The 22604-nt window shown below is 44.4% G+C and overlaps 1 protein-coding gene across 1 annotated transcript in view; it reads left to right on the plus strand.

Annotated features, from left to right (window-relative positions):
- The first annotated feature begins 3505 nt into the window (after nucleotides 1-3505).
- The window catches only part of OSTF1 (osteoclast stimulating factor 1), a 45832-nt gene continuing 26733 nt past the window's right edge, over nucleotides 3506-22604 (plus strand). Inside the window, exon 1 of the mRNA XM_075828192.1 lies at nucleotides 3506-3662. Within this exon, the coding sequence (XP_075684307.1) occupies nucleotides 3629-3662 (34 nt within the window). The 5' untranslated portion in view covers nucleotides 3506-3628. The remainder of the gene's footprint in view (nucleotides 3663-22604) is intronic.

A 22604-nucleotide genomic window follows, 5' to 3' on the forward strand; every position in this document is an offset into this window, starting at 1 on the left:
GTCCACCAGGTCTCTACAAATGAAATTAGCAGCGGATCCAGAGTCCAGATACGCAGAGACCTGACGTGTTTTCTCACCGGACCCTAAGGTCAAGGGTATGGACAATTTAGATGGGAGTCCTTCTTTGCCCAAGGTTGTCTCTCCTACCAACCCTAGGCTTTGGGGCTTTTGGGGACACAGACGCACAAGATGGCCCCCGAGGCAGCAATAAAGACAGAGTCCCGAAGTGCGTCTGCGTTGTCTCTCCTGGGTAGATAGCTTACATTGGTCCATCCTCACAGACTCCTTAGGAGGATCGGGATCTGAAGATGGCAAGGGTTGCTGGAAGGTAGGGACCGGACTAGGAAGACCTCCCTCCCGACGAACCTCGCGGAGCCGTTCTCGGAGCCTTCTATCAATCCTGGCAGCCAGAAGGATGAGGTCATCCTGGGTAGATGGCAGGTCTCGAGCGGCAAGTTCGTCCTTCATTTTAGGAGACAGTCCATGCCAGAATGTAGCCACCAGGACCTCATTGTTCCACAACAGTTCTCCCGCCAGGGTGCGGAAGTGGATGGCGAACTCGCCCACAGAGATGTCTCCTTGGCGTAGGTTCCGCAAAGGAAGCCGCTGCAGACGAGACTTGTCAAGGCTCCTCAAACACTGTGCGAAATGTCCGGAGGAACCCCTGGAAGTCACAGGTCTCTGGTCCTTGTCTCTCCCAGATAGGGTTCGCCCATGCAAGGGCCTTGCCAGTAAGAAGAGATGAAAGCGACCCTTGCGCCATCAGACGAAAATGCCCTTGAATACAGGCTGAAGTGGATCTGGCACTGGTTTAAAAATCCATGACAGGTACTTGTGTCTCCATCATAGTCGTCAGGAAGTGGCAAAGAAAAACGAGGATCCACACTGCCAGGATCGGCAGCTTGTGCCTCCTGCCAACGTGCGAGAACGTTCAAGGCTTGGAGGAGTTGGTTCTGTCAAGACTGGAGGTCTAGCATATCCGCCCGCATCTCTTGTGACGTCGTTATGGTCGTGGATCGTCCAGCGGGGTCCATGGCCTGAGCGTACTGTCACGTTGGGTTCGTGGACCAACTGGACCTTGGCGGTATCGCAGCTGGCCAACAGGGCACAGGTCAAAGTCTATAGTTCATATAGGGTACCTGTGGCAGCTCGGACAGTAGCAAGGCAGGCTCAGCTGGGACTAGGCAGTGGGTAGACGTCAAGCGTGGAGCAGCAGGGCAGGCGTAGATACAGCACAGCACGACTACAGCTCAGCACGGCACTTGACCAGGAAAGCACAGGATACAGGAACAGGGAACACTGGAAATGGAAAACAGAATAGGATATGACAAACAACGCTCAGGCAAGGATCTGAAGGGCAGAGGCTTTCTTATAGTCCAGGAAATCATGTGAGTTGATGATGAGGATTGTTTTCATGTGCGTGCGCTGGCCCTTTAAGAGCGGGCACGAGCATGCACGCGCACCCTATGGGACACAGCGGCCCGGAGCGGAAGTGAGCGCTGGTGTCTCCTAGAAAGGAGATGGGGTCCAGCGCTCACAGATCCATGGCCGCGGGCGTTGGGATGTAAGTAAACCAGGCGGCCTGCGGCCATGATCGCTACACTGAGCTTGGTTCTCGTGCTATATTTATGTACTCAGCTTGGTTCTGGTGCAGTATATATGTCAGAGCTTTGTTCTGGTACTGCATATATGCACTGTGCTTTGTTCTGGTGCTGTATATATGTACTGAATGTCATGAAGTGGGTTTGTGGACCCACTAGGCCGTACCGCCGTAGCGGGGAGGCAGCTGGCCAAACAACAGGAAACCCCAGTAATACAATGTCCTGCACAAGGGTACCTGGATAGTCCAGAAAGTGGCCGCAGCTCTGGCACTGATGGAGATGGGTGCAGCAGATAACGCCAAACGTGGCGGATGACACAGGTGCCGCAGGTTGCGCCAGACGTGACGGATTCCTCAGGACGTGGCAGATGACACAGGACGTGGCGGATTCCTCTGGATGTGGCAGATGACACAGGACATGGCGGATTCCACTGGACGTGGCAGATGACACAGGACGTGGCAGATTCCCCCGGACGTGGCAGATGACACAGGATGTGGCACGACTCAATACTAGAGGCACAGCACGGGAAACAGGAACAGGTAACAAGGCACGGGTAACAACTGGAACGGGAAACACTAAGGGACCATTTGCAAGACAGACTGGGAAAACTAACAACGCTCAGGCAAGGATCAGAAGGCCTGGGGCCTTCTTATAGACCAGGAAATCGTGGCAGTTGATGATGACAATTTCCTTTGTGCGCGCTCTGGCCCTTTAAGGCCGGGCACGAGCGTGCGCGCGCACCCTACGGGACACAGCAGCCCGGAGCGGAAGTGAGTGCTGGCGTCTCCTAGGAAGGAGAGGGGGCCAACTGCTCACAAATCCATGGCTGCGGGCGTCGGGAGGTGAGTTAACCTGACAGCCCACGGCCATGGACGCTACACTGAGCTTGGTTGTGGTGCTGTATATATGTCAGATCCTGGTTCCAGTGCTGTATTTATGTACTGAGCTTGGTTCTAGTACTGTATATATGTCAGAGCTTGGTTCTAGTGCTGTATTTATGTACTGAGCTTGGTTCTGGTGCTGTATATATGTCAGAGCTTGGTTCTGGAGCTGTAATTATATAGAATATATTTATAATAACAAAATTGCAGGTCAGATGAAGTTGTTTTGAATTCATTATATATTTAATGGGAACCTGTCTGGTAGTTTTAACCCCTTGAGCCGCCACGATGCGGTAATACATGACGTGACAATATTTCCAAACATTCCCGTGTATGGTTTTTTCAGATTCAGCAAAATCCATAAAATGAACTTTTAAAACGGTGCTCACTATATGCTAATTACTCATTAAAGGGTCATGGGGCTGTCCTGAAGAGTCACAGAGTCCTGCCTCCAAACCCACCTTTACACGTTTGATTGACATCTCCCTGACTGATACAACTTTCTCGGATGCGCCATTGCCTTGCACTACTTGGGCACGCACCTTGCAGTGAGGTGTACTCTGCCCGGCTTCATCGCTGCACCGCGCATGCCAGGGGAGTGCAAGGCAACGGCGCATCCGCAAGAGGCTGGTAGTGATGAAGAACAGCGAGGGGGATGTCATCAAAATCTGGGGGGCGCCATTTCAATTTTCGTCTCAGGCAGCAGAAAAGCTAGATACGGGCCCTGATCTGCCCCATTGTGTGCCGCACCCAGGAGCCCAACAGGAGTAGGGAGTGGGTACAACTGAATTAATCCAACAGAAAAAGTATTTAAAAAAAAACCAAATGAACAAAAAAAAAAAAAAAAGCACTAAAACCTGGCAATGTAGTTTCGGGTGATGTGTGTTGTGTATAGAATCTGTATGCGTTGTGTATGTGTGAAGCGTGTGCTGTATACCTGTATATGTCACCTGTATGTATATATGTATGATGTATATATGTATGTGATTGCTTGCGTGGATGAGGGCGGTGACAGAAGAGACGGCCCCTCCCCCCGTAGTGAAGCGCTCACTTCCTCATTCTCAGCACGGACGAGTGACACCCTCATCTACGGTCCATAACTAGACTACAGTCCCCGGGATATCAGCCCTGCGCGCCGCTCACGCCATGTCCAAGCCGCCACCTAAACCAACGAAGCCAGGTGAGACAGAGGCCTGCCCGCTGCGGTACCTGTGTGCGCGCCGGTAGACGTACTGTACACGGGCCGCACTGTCGCTGGCAGCCGTCACTGTCTGTGCCCAGGGAGCAGGGTTGGTGCATGGTCAGCGCCCTACTTCCTTTCTCTAATGTATCAGAGGGTTGCGGTGCTATAACTTATTATACAGAGCAGGATGAATATGACCGTAATGTATGTGATCATAGAGCTGTGTAATGTATGTGGTGATCATAGAGCTGTGTAATGTGTGTGGTGATCGTAGAGCTGTGTAATGTTTGTGGTGATCATAGAGCTGTGTAATGTGTGTGGTGATCATAGAGATGTGTAATGTGTGTGGTGATCATAGAGATGTGTAATGTGTGTGGTGATCATAGAGCTGTGTAATGTTTGTGGTGATCATAGAGCTGTGTAATGTGTGTGGTGATCATAGAGCTGCGTAATGTGTGTGGTGATCATAGAGCTGTGTAATGTGTGTGGTGATCATAGAGCTGTGTAATGTGTGTGGTGATCATAGAGCTGTGTAATGTTTGTGGTGATCATAGAGCTGTGTAATGTGTGTGGTGATCATAGAGCTGTGTAATGTGTGTGGTGATCATAGAGCTGTGTAATGTTTGTGGTGATCATAGAGCTGTGTAATGTGTGTGGTTATCATAGAGCTGTGTAATGTTTGTGGTGATCATAGAGCTGTGTAATGTGTGTGTGGTGATAGAGCTGTGTAATGTGTGTGGTGATCATAGAGCTGTGTAATGTGTGTGGTGATTATAGAGCTGCGTAATGTGTGTGTGGTGATCATAGAGATGTGTAATGTGTGTGGTGATTATAGAGCTGCGTAATGTGTGTGGTGATCATAGAGCTGTGTAATGTGTGTGGTGATCATAGAGCTGTGTAATGTGTGTGGTGATCATAGAGCTGTGTAATGTGTGTGGTGATCATAGAGCTGTGTAATGTGTGTGGTGATTATAGAGCTGTGTAATGTGTGTGTGGTGATTATAGAGCTGTGTAATGTGTGTGTGGTGATCATAGAGCTGTGTAATGTATGTGGTGATCATAGAGCTGTGTAATGTATGTGGTGATCATAGAGCTGTGTAATGTTTGTGGTGATCATAGAGCTGTGTAATGTGTGTGGTGATCATAGAGCTGTGTAATGTGTGTGGTGATCATAGAGCTGTGTAATGTGTGTGGTGATCATAGAGCTGTGTAATGTGTGTGGTGATCATAGAGCTGCGTAATGTGTGTGGTGATCATAGAGCTGCGTAATGTGTGTGGTGATCATAGAGCTGCGTAATGTGTGTGGTGATCATAGAGCTGCGTAATGTGTGTGGTGATCATAGAGCTGTGTAATGTGTGTGGTGATCATAGAGCTGCGTAATGTGTGTGGTGATTATAGAGATGTGTAATGTGTGTGGTGATTATAGAGCTGTGTAATGTGTGTGGTGATCATAGAGCTGCGTAATGTGTGTGGTGATCATAGAGCTGTGTAATGTGTGTGGTGATCATAGAGCTGTGTAATGTTTGTGATCATAGAGCTGTGTGATGTGTGTGGTGATCATAGAGCTGTGTGATGTGTGTGGTGATCATAGAGCTGTGTAATGTTTGTGATCATAGAGCTGTGTAATGTATGTGTGATCATAGAGCTGTGTAATGTGTGTGGTGATCATAGAGCTGCGTAATGTGTGTGTGATGATCATAGAGCTGTGTAATGTGTGTGGTGATCATAGAGCTGTGTAATGTGTGTGGTGATCATAGAGCTGTGTAATGTTTGTGGTGATCATAGAGATGTGTAATGTGTGTGGTGATTATAGAGCTGTGTAATGTGTGTGGTGATCATAGAGCTGTGTAATGTGTGTGTGTGTGGTGATCATAGAGCTGCGTAATGTTTGTGGTGATCATAGAGCTGTGTAATGTGTGTGGTGATCATAGAGCTGAGTAATGTGTGTGGTGATCATAGAGCTGCGTAATGTGTGTGGTGATCATAGAGCTGCGTAATGTGTGTGGTGATCATAGAGCTGTGTAATGTGTGTGGTGATCATAGAGCTGAGTAATGTGTGTGGTGATCATAGAGCTGCGTAATGTGTGTGGTGATCATAGAGCTGTGTAATGTGTGTGGTGATCATAGAGCTGTGTAATGTATGTGGTGATCATAGAGATGTGTAATGTGTGTGATGATCATAGAGATGTGTGGTGATCATAGAGATGTGTGGTGATCATAGAGATGTGTGGTGATCATAGAGATGTGTGGTGATCATAGAGATGTGTGGTGATCATAGAGATGTGTGGTGATCATAGAGATGTGTGGTGATCATAGAGGTGTGTGGTGATCATAGAGATGTGTAATGTGTGCGGTGATAGAGCTGTGTAATGTGTGTGGTGATCATAGAGCTGTGTAATGTATGTGGTGATCATAGAGCTGCGTAATGTGTGTGGTGATCATAGAGCTGCGTAATGTGTGTGGTGATCATAGAGCCGCGCAGGTAAAGGAGATCCTGTCGATCTTCTTACCTCCATCTCTCCCTCCTGTGAGGACTCTAGGCGCTAGGGCTGGGTATTATGACCTAATTGAAATCAATGGGCAGGTGTTTGAACGCATTCTGCTTCAGGTTTTTCGGGCGTTTTACGGCCCGAAAAACATCCGAAAATCAGCCGTGTGAACATACCCTAAGGGTATGCGCACACTATAACTGCAATTACGTCTGAAATTACAGAGCTGTTTTCAGGCGAAAACAGCTCCTGAATGTCAGACGTAATTGCATGTACTCGCGTTTTGTGGGGCGTCGTTTACGGCCGTAATTTGGAGCTGTACTTCATTGGAGTCCATGAAAAACGGCTGCAATTACGTCCCAAGTAGTGTCCTGCACTTCTTTTGACGAGGCTGTAATTTTACGAGCCGTCTTTTGACAGCGAAGCGTAAAATGACAGGTCGTCGGCGAGGAACATCGTAAAGCCCATTGAAAGTAATGGGCATATGTTTGCCGACGTATTGGAGCCGTTTTTTCAGACTTAATTAGAGGCGAAAAACGTCTGAAAAGAGGTCGCGTGAACCCAGCCTAAGGGTATGTTCACACGGCCTATTTACGGACGTAATTCGGGCGTTTTTGCCCTGAATTACGTCTGAAAATAGCGCCTCAATAGCGCTGACAAACATCTGCCCATTGAAAGCAATGGGCAGACGTTTGTCTGTTCACACGAGGCGTAATTTACGCGCCGCTGTCAAAAGACGGCGCGTAAATAGACGCCCGCGTCAAAGAAGTGACCTGTCACTTCTTTGGCTGTAATTGGAGCCGTTATTCATTGACTCCAATGAATAGCAGCGCTAATTACGCCCGTAATGGACGCGGCGTTCAAGCGCCTGCACATGCCGTTACGGCTGAAATTACGGGGATGTTTTCAGGCTGACCATACCCTAAGAATACGCATGAGACTGTTTTCAATCATTTAGAGGAGCTGTAGAGGATTTATTGCAACCTCTGAGGTAAGGTCAACTCCTATCCTTTTGCACTATTGAGGATATAGGAAGATCCCCAGCTCGGGACCCTCCCTATGACTTAGATCTGCCTGATGATGGGCATTCATTTATTTGACTGACAAGTAATAGTACATTTCCCCTGTATGGTGGGCCAGCTATATTTTGAGAAAGTTATCGTGGTGTGACAACTTTTTTTGACAGCATATAGTGCCATAACATTACTTCATATCATACTATAGTTAAATACACACTTTATACACCATGCACGCCCAAAAACAGGGCACATATCAAGGTCTCTACTGAAACGCCCATGTAAACCGACATGATGTGGGTGAGAGGGATCATAAAATGGGTGTAACTTTTACAAAAACCATGTGAGTTATCTACCTTCAACGGTGCTCTATGGCGATTTGATGTTGGAGGTAACGGCCTACTCTGAAGGGTTTGGACTCTACAAGAGACCTCTGCTACTTTTTGATTTGGAAATTGTTGTTATCCTGATTTGACGTGCCATGTGGAGATGGATTGTCATATATAAATGTCGGTAGATCTCCTGTTTATTTTACAATAACGTAGACTATTTTGTTTCAGAGAAAGCTTGGTCTTGATGCAGTATCTACGGCGAAACATGTCGGAGGTGCCTTGAGTGTCTTTTAATAATTGCAAAATAAGCTCTGCCTGTTTACCATAAAATGCGAACTACACACGCATCCAAAAGAAATACTTACCGTAGTGTCTTCCTACTGCCTCAGCGCAGGTGTCGATTCAGCTATCACAGAGCTATCGGCAACTCCTCTTAAAGAGGCTCTGTCACCACATTATAAGTGCCCCATTTCCTACATAAGGAGATGGGCGCTATAATGTAGGTGACAGTAATGCTTTTTATTTCGAAAAACGATCTATTTTAAACCACTTTATGAGCGATTTTTAGCTTTATGCTAATGACATCGTAATCTCGCGAGATTACGTTTGCCTTGCTATAAATCCCACAGAGACGCTACAGAAGTGTCAGGATTCTGAATAAACATCAGTCCAGGCTGGTAGTGATGTATATTCATTATCATGACACTGCAGTAATGTTAGTGCTTGTGTATGTGGCTGCACATAGAGATATAACTATATCGCTAGTGCAATGTAATTGAATGGAGAGAAGTGCATGACACTGATTGGTCAGCATCATACACTCCTCTGTACAACACCCACTTGGTATAAAGTAAAAACACGCCCACTTGGGCATTAAGAAACTCATTAGCATAAAGCTAAAATCGCTAATAACGTGGTAATAGATTGGTTTTCTAAATAAAAAGCATTACTGTCACCTACATTATAGCGGCCATCTCCTTATGTAGGAGACAGGGCACTTATAATGTGGTGACAGAGCCTCTTTAAGTGTCTTTGATCAAATATACATAATAAAGGTTATGTTCTATTAATAGGATATAAATTTCTCTTCTAGTATTTTTTTTTTTTTTTTTGCCATTGCCCATGTAAACCCACCTTTAGCGTTGTATGTGGCATCGGTGTACCTATGTTCAAAAACTGCGTCATTGATTTCAGTGGAGGTTTAGAGGCGGAAACCAAGATAAACAGCGGGGGAAAAACGCCTCTACCTCACATTGAAATCAATTGAGGGAGATTTAAGTTGTTTTTTTGGTGCTGATTCTGACGCAGTTTCAGTGTCAAAATCCGCATCAAAGCTAATCTGTGTGAGCTAGGCCGCAAGTTTTTTACATTGCATATATTATTTATTTGTTTATACAGCAGATGTATTGAGGTAACCTGTTGTAACAATTACGGAAGACCGTGGGGTACAGACAGATAAAATGGATTTTACAAGATACATTTGGTAGGTACTCTGCCCATGCAAGCTTACAATTTATATGGACTGGAGTAAGCAGCTCTGGACATGTGCCTATATACTATTAAATTAAATTATCACAGATGATTTACTTCTACTTGGCTAAAATAACTCTTAGGCCTTATTTACACGAGCGTTGCGCACCTCGGACGTGAAAAACGATAGCTTTTCACGGCCGAGGTGCATCCGTGCTCAGCACTGAGGGACGTGATGTCTCGCATCCCCCATAGTTGAGTCTATGGAGGGATGCGTGATGCATGAAAAGAACGGACATGTCCTATTTTCACACGGACCTTTCACACGGTCTGTTGAAACAACGGCTGTGTGAACGGCCACATTGAATTACATAGGTCCGTGGGACGGCCGCTGTTTCAATATCCGTCCCACGGACGTTTAATAAGCTCGCGTGAATTAGGCCTTAGGTTCAGTTCACACATCGCATAAATACTGCGTTTTTTTAAATACCGCATTCTGTTGCGGAAAATTGGCAGCAAATACAGTAACGGCAAAGGGGATGAGATAAAACAAATCTCATCCACACGATGCATAAATACTGAGCGGAAAAAAACGCTCAAATTTACCTGCGTTGCAGAATTTTATTCCGCAGCATGTCAATTGTATTTGCGTAAATGTTTATTTGTTGCGGGGTTTCCTCATTGAATTGAATGGGAGGTAAATCACGCAACAAGTTGCAGTTGTTGCATCGTTTGCAGCGATTCCGCTGCAAAAAACACAACTCGGAAAACACAAAAAAAAAAACATACTTACCCAGAAGTTTGTGTTCTTCCCGCCAGCGTGGCCTCCTGGGATAACGTTTCATTCCATGTGTCTGCTGCAGCCAATCACAGGCTCTGGGATGAAACGTCATCCTGCTAGCAGGCCATCTAAGTGCTGCAATTTTCCGCAGCGCACATTCCGGGTGAAAAACTGCACCACAGTTTGGTCTGGGTTTTCGCCAAAAATTCCCTGCCTTTAAAGATTTTCTAAAAAATATTTAGTGCAACTTATGTCACCAGCGTATGTTCATGGTGTTGAAGAAGACCACTCTTGTTATACTAATGTCTCACACTGGCATACTGCAGAGTGGCATCAGAAAAATCAGGGCTTATTTAGCGTTTCCAATAGTAACATATACTCAGCCCCCATATTCCCCTGCATAATGTAACTTTATTCTGTGGGTCAATACGATTCCGGCGATATTGGGCTGGATTCACACGAGCGTGTTACGTCCGTAACGGACGGAACGTATTTCGGCCGCAAGTCCCGGACTGAACACACTGCAGGGAGCCGGGCTCCTAGCATCATAGTTATGTACGACACTAGGAGTCCCTGATTCTCCGTGGAACTACTGTCCCGTACTAAACACATGATTACAGTACGGGACTCCTAGCATCGTACATAACTATGATGCTAGGAGCCCGGCTCCCTGCAGTGTGTTCGGTCCGGGACTTCCGGCCGAAATACGTCCGTCCATTACGGACCGAACATGCTCGTGTGAACCCAGCCTTATAGTTAACATGTCCTTTTTAGCGCACGGTGAATGCTGTAAGAACAAAACCCAAAAAACAATGGGGGAAATGCTGTATTTTTTTTCCATTCCACCCCACAAAAACATTTTTAAACATTTAACAGTACATGATATGGTACATTAAATGGGGCCATTAGAAAATACAACTCATCCTGCAAAAAACAAGCCCTCACATGACTGTCGATGGGGGAAAAAAAAGTTATTCTTGAAGGTGGGGAGGAATAAACCAGAATGAAAATAGGCTTGGTACTTAAGGGATTATTCATGCTGCTAAACGTCGCCCATGTCATTTAGGCCTTACAGGGGAGTTCCTTAATTCCAGATTAAATTCTCTTAAAGGGTAACTAAATGTTTAACAAACTTCTGACACTTCTACGAAGCGGTAGAAGAGCTCGTGTGAGCGATGAGCCGCTTCGTTTCTGTTCAGCTTTTTCCGGAAAGCCAATGTATCGGAGTACGGTCCCGTAGACTTTCTATTGAGTCCGTACTCTGATATATTAATTTCCAGAAAAAGCCGAACAGAAACAAAGCGGCTGAGCGCTCACACGAGCGCTATTACATGTCAGAAGTTTGAACGTTTTGCTACACTTTAATGTATTAGGCCCTGTTCACACTGAGTTTTCTGAAGGTGGAAAAATCTGCCTCAAAGTTCCTTCAGGAATTTTGAGCCAGATTTTGACCTGCCGGCAGAACATTTGCTGCGATTTTCGGCCGCGGCATTGAGCGCCACAGGCAAAGAACGCAGCAAGAACCGCTTTCTCCTCCCATTGAAATCACGGAGGCGATTTAGAGCTAAATACTCTGTCAACTAGCCCTTAGGGTATGTTCACACGGCCTATTTACGGACGTAATTCGGGCGTTTTTCCCCCGAATTACGTCCGAAAATAGAGCCTCAATAGCGCTGACAAACATCTGCCCATTGAAAGCAATGGGCAGACGTTTGTCTGTTCACACGAGGCGTAATTTACGCGCCGCTGTCAAAAGACGGCGCGTAAATAGATGCCCGCGTCAAAGAAGTGACCTGTCACTTTGGCCGTAATTGGAGCCGTTATTCATTGACTCCAATGAATAGCAGCGCTAATTACGCCCGTAATTGACGCGGCGTTCAAGCGCCTGCACATGCCGGTACGGCTGAAATTACGGGGATGTTTTCAGGCTGAAACATCCCCGTAATTTCAGCCATTACGGACGCCCTCGTGTGAACATACCCTTAGGGTTTAGTGATTCTTTATGGAAAGAAAGGATTCATCTAACATGAATACCAGCAGTCTATAGTTGGGATCAAATAGAAGTGACTGGCCTGTAAGTTCATGTATCGTCCCCACACCCTCCTGCAGTCGCTCTTCCTGTTTTAGGTAGTCTTGGTAGTTTTTTTTTTTTTTTTGTTTTTTTTATCGAGATTGTAACTTTTTTTTTTTCTTTTTCGTTATCCTGGGGATGGGAGTTGCTTACAACAGATTTCCATTTTTCCCACTGCAACCAATCTAGTTTTGCTCCCTGCCATTTATGTATTCAACGGCTAAAGTCCATATGGAACTGGATAATGTCCCTGAAAGCATCAAATTGCATCTCTCCTGGCCGAGAAAGCACAAAGCAGCTGTCCTATGCTGATATCGCTGTGCGCTCCCTGTGTTCGCATAGACCAGTGCAGGAGGCTACGTATGACAATGGGCTCCTTCTATGTAGCTTTTTGCTAGCACAGGATGTATCACGTGCCGGAGATGAGTATATGGGGGTGTCTTTGCTTGGACTACTGTGAGGGATGGTGGGCTGGGACAAGTCCTACTGTGGGACCTGGGGCGAGTGACTAATGTGAAGAAGGGCCCTCCTGTGACTACGGGGGGGGGGGGGGGGGTTTGGCACAAGTTTTGCTGCTAGTTAGTAAGATTAAGGTATAAAGCTGTAACTACGAAGGGGATCTCCGCTCTAACTAGTAGTTGGGCCGCGCAACCTCGAGCGATGTGTTGGTCTGTATATCCCTGTTTCCTGGATTTTTTTCTTTTCCTGTTTTTATTCCTTTGTGCATCATTTGTTATGTAGCCGTGTGATGAGGATCAGGTTCTACAGCATGTCGTTGCTGGCTTCTAACTTTTAGGGTAGCCACCGGGCAGCTGAGACTCGCATGTGCTGCCGCAAAACCGGCATCAGCGTGTGGTTTTACCACAAATCGATGCAGTTCTTAAATTTAGAAACCCAGTGGCTGTCTCATGTGGCTCTACACTTAGGGTATGTTCACACGGCCTATTTACGGACGTAATTCGGGCGTTTTGGCCCCGAATTACGTCTGAAAATAGCGCCTCAATAGCGCTGACAAACATCTGCCCATTGAAAGCAATGGGCAGACGTTTGTCTGTTCACACGAGGCGTATATTTACGCGCCGCTGTCAAATGACGGCGCGTAAATAGACGCCCGCGTAGAAGAAGTGACCTGTCACTTCTTTGGCCGTAATTGGAGCCGCTATTCATTGACTCCAATGAATAGCAGCGCTAATTACGGCCGTAATTGACGCGGCGTTCAAGCGCCTGCACGTGCCGGTACGGCTGAAATTACGGGGATGTTTTCAGGCTGAAACATCCCCGTAATTTCAGCCGTTACGGACCCCCGCCGTGTGAACATACCCTTAGAGTTGCGTTTTAAAATTGCATAATGTGCTGTGTAACGCATGCAGATTTTGGGGAAATGCTTTGAAATCTGCGATTGGAAAAATCATAAACTACTCCAAACGTGCCAATCAGAATAATTCCCTGAATCAACTAGCGTTCTCCATGATCTAATACAGATACCCTGTCATATTATCCCTTTCTAATAAGGCATCCGGACACCTTAATCTGATAGATTACCCATCAAAACATCCTCTGGCTGAACGCACCACTGCTTTTACAGTAAAGAAGCCTTTTTAGGGTATGTTCACACGGCCTATTTTCAGACGTAATTCGGGTGTTTTACGCCTCGAATTACGTCTGAAAAGACGGCTCCATTACGCCTACAAACCTCTGCCCGTTGCTTGCAATGGGTTTTACGGTGTTCTGTTCCCACGAGGTGTAATTTTACGCGTTGCTGTCAAAAGACGGCGCATAAAAACACGCACGCGTCGAAGAAGTGCATGTCACTTCTTGGGATGTTTTTGGAGCAGTTTTTCATTGACTCCATTGAAAAACAGCTCCAATAACATCCGTAAAAGACGCCGCGAAAACGCAAGTACTTGCAAAAACGTCTGAAATTCAGGAGCTGTTTTCGCCTGAAAACAGCTCCGTATTTTCAGACGTTTTTGGTCACTGCGTGTGCACATACCCTAATGATGACTGTGTAACCTTCTTTCCTCTAGACATAGTGGATACCGCCTTGTGTTATATACAGTGAAGGAAATAAGTATTTGATCCCTTGCTGATTTTGTAAGTTTGCCCACTGTCAAAGTCATGAACAGTCTAGAATTTTTAGGCTAGGTTAATTTTACCAGTGAGAGATAGATTATATAAAAAAAAAAAAAGCTGAAAATCACATAGTCAAAATTATATATATTTATTTGCATTGTGCACAGAGAAATAAGTATTTGATCCCCTACCAACCATTAAGAGTTCAGCCTCCTCCAGACCAGTTACACGCTCCAAATCAACTTGGTGCCTGCATTAAAGACAGCTGTCTTACATGGTCACCTGTATAAAAGACTCCTGTCCACAGACTCAATTAATCAGTCTGACTCTAACCTCTACAACATGGGCAAGACCAAAGAGCTTTCTAAGGATGTCAGGGACAAGATCATAGACCTGCACAAGGCTGGAATGGGCTACAAAACCATAAGTAAGACGCTGGGTGAGAAGGAGACAACTGTTGGTGCAATAGTAAGAAAATGGAAGACATACAAAATGACTGTCAATCGACATCGATCTGGGGCTGCATGCAAAATCTCACCTCGTGGGGTATCCTTGATCCTGAGGAAGGTGAGAGCTCAGCCGAAAACTACACGGGGGGAACTTGTTAATGATCTCAAGGCAGCTGGGACCACAGTCACCAAGAAAACCATTGGTAACACATTACACCGTAATGGATTAAAATCCTGCAGTGCCCGCAAGGTCCCCCTGTTCAAGAAGGCACATGTACAGGCCCGTCTGAAGTTTGCAAATGAACATCTGGATGATTCTGAGAGTGATTGGGAGAAGGTGCTGTGGTCAGATGAGACTAAAATTGAGCTCTTTGGCATTAACTCAACTCGCCGTGTTTGGAGGAAGAGAAATGCTGCCTATGACCCAAAGAACACCGTCCCCACTGTCAAGCATGGAGGTGGAAACATTATGTTTTGGGGGTGTTTGTCTGCTAAGGGCACAGGACTACTTCACCGCATCAATGGGAGAATGGATGGAGCCATGTACCGTCAAATCCTGAGTGACAACCTCCTTCCCTCCACCAGGACATTAAAAATGGCTCGTGGCTGGGTCTTCCAGCACGACAATGACCTGAAACATACAGCCAAGGCAACAAAGGAGTGGCTCAAAAAGAAGCACATTAAGGTCATGGAGTGGCCTAGCCAGTCTCCAGACCTTAATCCCATCGAAAACTTATGGAGGGAGCTGAAGATCCGAGTTGCCAAGCGACAGCCTCGAAATCTTAATGATTTACAGATGATCTGCAAAGAGGAGTGGGCCAAAATTCCATCTAACGTGTGCAAACCTCATCATCAACTACAAAAAACGTCTGACTGCTGTGCTTGCCAACAAGGGTTTTGCCACCAAGTATTAAGTCTTGTTTGCCAAAGGGATCAAATACTTATTTCTCTGTGCACAATGCAAATAAATATATATAATTTTGACTATGTAATTTTCTGTGTTTTTTTTTATATAATCTATCTCTCACTGGTAAAATTAACCTAGCCTAACAATTCTAGACTGTTCATGTCTTTGACAGTGGGCAAACGTACAAAATCAGCAAGGGATCAAATACTTATTTCCTTCACTGTGTATGTATGTGTGTGTGTGTGTGTGTATGTATATATATATACACACACACGTCAACAGTTCACCCCTATATTCAATACAGTAAATTTTTCCAGAAGCATCATACATGACAAGTTTGAGAGGCAATTATAGTATATTAAATTCTATGTACATCTTTGAAAACTATATATATATGTAATTTTTAAAAAAAATTTTTTTGAGATACAGCTGCTTTTGTATTCTGTGTACAGAGCAGCCATATCTAGCGCTGAGACCTGAATATGTCAGGTCAGCGGGACTGACTGGTTCAGTGTCAGCGGGTCCTGCGTGTCTCTGACACGCAGGATCCACCTGTTATCCATCACATGTAAGTTATGAACTTAGATGTGATCGATATCATCTTGAACCTGTGTCATAGATTTCTTGAGTTCTAGCATCGCAGAATATTTTTTCCCTTAGGCTTGCGTTGTAAAGTTTTCGTAATCCTATGCATTGGAAATGCAGTGTAAGTTCGCAACGTGTGAGCGCACCAATAGGGATTGGAGAAGATCAGGTTCACTCATCTGTTTTTACTGTGGTTTTTGCCACAAATTTAAAAATGTTTTTTTTTTAAAAAGTGCCAATGTTAATACTTTTAGGTCTGGATTTGCAGACAGAAAATCCGCAGCGGAAGACTGTTGCAGAAAAGTGAATTCTATTTTAAAAATCTCTTCCTCATGCTGTTAAACATTTTCCGCACATATATCCGAGCACGCTGCAGATTTTCAATTGTTCAAATCTGATCTACCTGGCAGGGACTGTAATCCACTGCAGAATTTTCGCAAGGAAAATCCACATAATTTCCGTCCTGTGGGAACGCAGCCTAAGGGCTTGTTCACATGTGGTATAATTACTAGGTATGTTTCGACCGGAATCGCGGACGGAAAATACGCAGCTGACTGCAGTAGCAGAATAGTGGGTGTGATCTAACGAATGTCATCCACACTGAAGAAAATTTCTGTCCAGAAATTTACCTGTGGTGCGTGGGCTGACTTTTTTTTTTTTTTTTCCCATACAAATCAATGAGGAACTACAATTCCGCACGAAAATACAATATACAGCGTAGTTTGCTGCGGTAATGCTACAGAATTTTTTGCAGGGGGTGGAAATGTAAAGTGGGGTCTTTACTTTTTTTTTTTTTTTTCTCCTCTTACATACCTGGAAAAAACTCACACTTTCCTGCGGTGAAAAGGAAAATCCGCACCTATTTCTGCAGTAGAAAACATATGAATTGTCCGCTAGTTGATGCGTACATTTCTTTGCCTGTGGAAAAGCCCTAAGGTCTTGTTCAAGGAGTGCAGATTTGAAGCACACTTTGCATTCATTTTTAAGCTAAAACCAGAATTGGATTCAGGAGAGAAGACCCTTTAACCCCTTCCCGACATTTGACGTACATGTACGTCATGGAAAGTACTGACTTCCCGCATCTTGCCGTACATGTACGTCAAACGTTTGGCACCGGCTCAGAAGCTGAGCCGGTCCCATCATCACCGGATCTCAGCTGTATCTTACAGCTGACATCCGACTGTAACGGCGGGGACCGAAATTAGCTTCGATCCCCGCCATTAACCCCTTAAGTGCAGCGCTCAAACGCGATCGCTGCACTTAAGGTGTTTGCAGCTCATCGGAACCCCAGTAATGAAATTGCCGGGGTTCCGGTGGCTGCAATGGCAACCGGAGGCCTAATACTGGCCTCCCGGTCTGCCTAGCACCGAAGCCGGTCAAGATCCGCCCGGCGGCGGAGCCTGATCGGCTTCCGTAGCTGCCGGCAAGATGGCGCCGGGTCAGGAGCTGATCCGGCGTCATCAGCGGTGGAAGTCAGCTGTACTGTACAGCTGACATCCACCTGTAACGGCAGGAACCGGAGCTAGCTCCGATCCCTGCCATTAACCCCTTCGATGCAGCAATCGAAAGCGATTGCTGCATCGTAGCGGTTACAAGCAGATCGCCAGCCCTGACAGGCAATCGGGACTAGCGACTGCTGTTATGGCAACAGGAGACACAATGGTCTCCTGCTCTGCCATTACGGAAGCCGATTTAGGCCCCGCCGGGAGGCGAAGCCTAAACGGCTTGCTGTCAGTGAATGACTGACAGATCTAATACATTGCACTACATAGGTAGTGCAATGTATTAGAAAAAAAAAAATCTGACCGTTGGACCTTCAAGTCCCCTAGTGGGACTTGAGAAAAAGTGTAAAAAAAGTATAAAAAAGTGTAAAAAAAAGTGCAAAAAATAAAAGTTTGAAAACAATAAAAGTTTCAAGTAATCAAATAACACACAATCCCCCTTTTACTCTTATCAAGTCCTTTATTATTGAAAAATAATAATAAACCATATGTATTTGGTATCGCCACGACCGTAACGACCGGAGGTATCAAAATATATTATTTATTGCACGCGGTGAACAGCGTAAAAAAAACCCGTAAAAAACGTTACCAGAGTTTCTGTTTTTTAGTCACTTTGCCCTACAAATATTACAATAAAAAGTGATCAAAAAGTCGCACGTATCCAAAAATGGTACCTATAAAAACTATAGCTCGTCCCGCAAAAAACAAGCCCTCATACAACTCCGTCGACAAAAAAATTAAAACGTTATGGTTCTCACAACTTGGCGACAGAAAAAATACATTCTTTTTACAAAAGTAATTTTATTGTGCAAAAAGTTGTAAAACATAAAGTTCTATAAATGAGGTATCGCCGGAATCGTACTGACCCGCAGAATAAAGGTAACATGTAGTTTATAATGCGTGGTGAACTCTGTATAAAAAAAAACCAAAAAAAGCTGTGCCAGAATTGCGTTTTTTGGTTTACCTGGCATCCCAAAAAATAGGATAAAAGGTGATCAAAAAGTCACATGTACCCCAAAATGGTACCAATAATAACTACAGCTCGTCCCGCAACAAACCAGCCCTCATACCGCTACGTCTATGAAAAATAAAATTAGTTATGGCTCCAATAAGTCAGGAAATAAAAAAATATGCAGTTGTGCCCGAGGAGAACATTTCTTCTGTTTCAAGAGGCGATTTATCAAGGACCTAAAATTAGGGAACCAGGAAGGGAGGGCCCAATCATATCCGATGGAAGCGACGGTGCCCGTATTATACCAGGATAATACTTTCCCAGCAAAATTCCCCAAACTACAAAGGCGCGGAGTGTGGACCAAAAGGGGGATAAGAAATGACACCATTTATCAGTGCGACACCGGCCTGTGCAGAAAGGATTGCTTCACAGCGTAACACACATCTATGGATTATTTTTATTTTTTTATACCACCTGACTATGCCCCTTATATACTCCGCCCCGCTTACATGTACCCCCACATTATAAAACACCAGCAATACTCAAACAAATATAGTACCAAGCAAAATCCGCTCTCCAAAAGCCAAATGGTGCTCCCTCGGCCCTGAACCCTACAGCGTGCCCAAACAGCAGTTTCCTTCAACATATATGGCACCGTCATACCCGTGAGAACCCTTTTAACAATTTTTGTGGTGTGTGTCTCCAGCGTCATAAGCTGGGCATGACATATTTGCCACTGAATGGCATATCTAGGGAAAAATATAAATTTTTAATTTGCACCATCCGCAGCGCATTCATTTATGGAAAAGACCTGTGGGGTGAAAATGCTCACTACACCCCTTAATAAATGCCTTGAGGGGTGCAGTTCCATAATGGGGTCACTTATCAGGGGTTTCTTTTTATTATTTCACATCTGAGCCTCTGCAGTTGTGAACCAATACTTTGTAAATCGCCAAATTAGGCCTCCACTCCGCATGGTACTCTTCACTTCTGAGCCCTGTCATATGTCCAGACAAAAGATTAGGGCCACATGTAGGGTGTTTCTAAAACCGGGAAACACCGCATAATAATTAGAGAGCTGTCTTGTTATGGTGGCACAAGCCGGGCACCACATATTGGCATATCTATGGAAAAAAATCCCATTTTCACTCTGCAACATTGAGCGCTCACTAATTTCTACAAAACACCTGCAGGGTTAAAATGCTTACTACACCCCTTGGTAAATGCATTGAGGGGTGTAGTTTACAAAATGGGGTCACTTCTGGGGGGTTTCCACTGTTTTGGGCCCACAGGTGCCCAGAAACCAATCCAGCAACATCTGCACTCCAAATGGCGGTCCTTCCCTTCTGAGCCCTGCCGTTTGCCCAAACAGCAGTTTATGACCACATATGGGGTATTGCCGTACTCGGGAGAAATAGCTTTACAAATGTTGGGTTCTTTTTTTCCTTTATTTGTTGAGAAAATGAAAAAATTTGCGCTAAAGCTACGTCTTATTGAAGAAAAAGGACTGTGTTTATTTTCACTGCCTAATTCTAATAAATTCTATGAAACATCTGTGGGGTCAAAATGCTCACTACACCCCTAGATGCATTCTTCAAGAGGTGTAGTTTCCTAAATGGAGTCCCTTTTTGGGCGTTTTCATTGTTTTGTCCCCTCAGGGGCTTTGCAAATGTGACCTGGCCTCCGTAAATCATTCCTGCTAAATGTGATCTCAAAAAGTCAAATAGTGCTCTTTCCCTTCTAAGCCCTGCCGTGTGTCCAAACAGCCGTTTATTACCACATGTGGGGTATTGTTTTACTCGGGAGAAATTGCTTTACAAATTTTGTGGTGCTTTTTCTCCTTTAGTCCTTCTGGAAATGAGAAAAAATTAGCTAAACCTACATTTTCTTTGAAAAAATGTAGATTATTATTTTCAGGGCCTACTTCCAATAATTTCTGCAAAAAAACTGTGGTGTCAAATCGCTCACTATACCCCTAGATAATTTCCTCAATGGGTGTTGTTTCCAAAATGGGGTCACTTGTGGGGGGTTTCCACTGTTTTGTCCCCTCAGGGGCTTTGTAAATGTAACATGGCCTCCGCAAACCATTCCTGCTAAATTTGAGTTCCAAAAGCCAAATGGCGCTCTTTCCCTTCTCAGCCTCGCCGTGTGTCCAAACAGCCGTTTATTACCACATGTGGGGTATTGTTTTACTCGGGAGAAATTTCTTTACAAATTTTATGGTGATTTTTCTCCTTTAGTCCTTCTGGAAATGAGAAAAAATTAGCTAAACCTACATTTTATTTGAAAAAATGTAGATTTTCATTTTCACAGCCTACTTGCAAAAATTTCTGCAAAAAACCTGTGGGGTCAAAATGCTCACTATACCCCTAGATAATTTCCTCAAGGGGTATAGTTTCCAAAATGGGGTCACTTGTTTGGGGTTTTCACTGTTTTGTCCCCTCAGGGGCTTTGTAAATGTGACATGGCCTCCGCAAACCATTCCTGCTAAATGTGAACTCCAAAAGCCAAATGGCGCTCTTTCCCTTCTCAGCCTCGCCGTGTGTCCAAACAGCCGTTTATTACCACATGTGGGGTATTGTTTTACTCGGGAGAAATTTCTTTACAAATTTTATGGTGATTTTTCTCCTTTAGTCCTTCTGGAAATGAGAAAAAATTAGCTAAACCTACATTTTATTTGAAAAAATGTAGATTTTCATTTTCACAGCCTACTTGCAAAAATTTCTGCAAAAAACCTGTGGGGTCAAAATGCTCACTATACCCCTAGATAATTTCCTCAAGGGGTATAGTTTCCAAAATGGGGTCACTTGTTTGGGGTTTTCACTGTTTTGTCCCCTCAGGGGCTTTGTAAATGTGACCTGGCCTCCGCAAACCATTCCTGCTAAATGTGAACTCCAAAAGCCAAATGGCGCTCTTTCCCTTCTCAGCCACGCCGTGTCTCCAAACAACCGTTTATTACCACATGTGAGGTATTGTTTTACTCGGGAGAAATTGCTTTACAAATTTTGCGGTGCTTTTTCTCCTTTAGTCCTTGTGGAAATGAGAAAAAAAATCGCTAAACCTACATTTTCTTTGAAGAAATGTTGATTTTAATTTTCACGGCCTACTTCCAATAATTTCTGTAAAAAACCTGTGCGGTGAAAATGCTCACTACACCCCTAGATAATTTCCTTGAGGTGTCTAGTTTCCCAGATGGGGTCACTTTTGGGGGATTTTGACTGTTTTGGCACCGCAAGAGCCCTTCAAACCTGACATGGTGCCTAAAATATATTCTAACAAAAATAAGGCCCCAAAATCCACTAGGTGCTCCTTTGCTTCTGAGGCCGGTGTTTCAGTCCAGTAGCACGCTACGGCCACATGTGGGATATTTCCTAAAACTGCAAAAACTGGGCAACAAATATTGAGTTGCATTTCTCTGGTAAAACCTTCTGTGTTATAAAAAAAATTGTATTAAAAATGTATTTCTGCAGAAAAATATGAAATTTGTAAATTTCACCTCTACTTTGCTTTAATTCCTGTGAAATGTTTAAAGGGTTAAGACATTTTCTAAATGCTGTTTTGAATACTTTGAGGGGTGAAGTTTTTAAAATGGGGTGACTTTTTTGGGGTTTCTAATATATAAGGCCCTCAAAACCACTTCACAACTGAACTGGCCCCTGTAAAAATAGCCTTTTGAAATTTTCTTGAAAATGTGAGAAATTGCTGCTAAAGTTCTAAGCCTTGTGAGGTCATAGAAAAATAAAAGGATGTTCAAAAAACGATGCCAATCTAAAGTAGACATATGGGGGATGTTAATTAGCAACAATTTTGTGTATTATAACTGCCTGTCTTACAAGCAGATACATTTAAATTGAGAAAAATGCTAATTTTTGCAATTTTTCGCTAAATTTTGGTGTTTTTCACAATTAAATACTGAACATATCGAGCAAATTTTGCCAGTAACATAAAGTCCAATGTGTCACGAGAAAACAATCTCAGAATCGCTTGGATAGGTGAAAGCATTCCGGAGTTATTACCACATAAAGTGACACATGTCAGATTTGAAAAATGAGGCTCTGTCAGGAAGGTCAAAAGTGGCTAAAGAGGGAAGGGGTTAAGGCAGTCCTTTTATATATTTCTTCTGCTTCGGCTCCGTTCCTGTTTTTGGCTTGAAAAATACATGCAAAATCTGCATAAAATCTGCACTGTGTAAACAAGGCCTCAGGCTGGGTTCCCACACACGAAGGAATTTTGTGGCGGAACCCACGGATTCTGCCACAAAATTCTGCCCATTAATTTCAATAGGAGTCGGACGCTTCGTTTTCCCACTGG

The sequence above is a fragment of the Rhinoderma darwinii genome, chromosome 1, assembly GCF_050947455.1.
Source record: "Rhinoderma darwinii isolate aRhiDar2 chromosome 1, aRhiDar2.hap1, whole genome shotgun sequence".
Taxonomy (NCBI): Eukaryota; Metazoa; Chordata; class Amphibia; order Anura; family Rhinodermatidae; genus Rhinoderma; species Rhinoderma darwinii.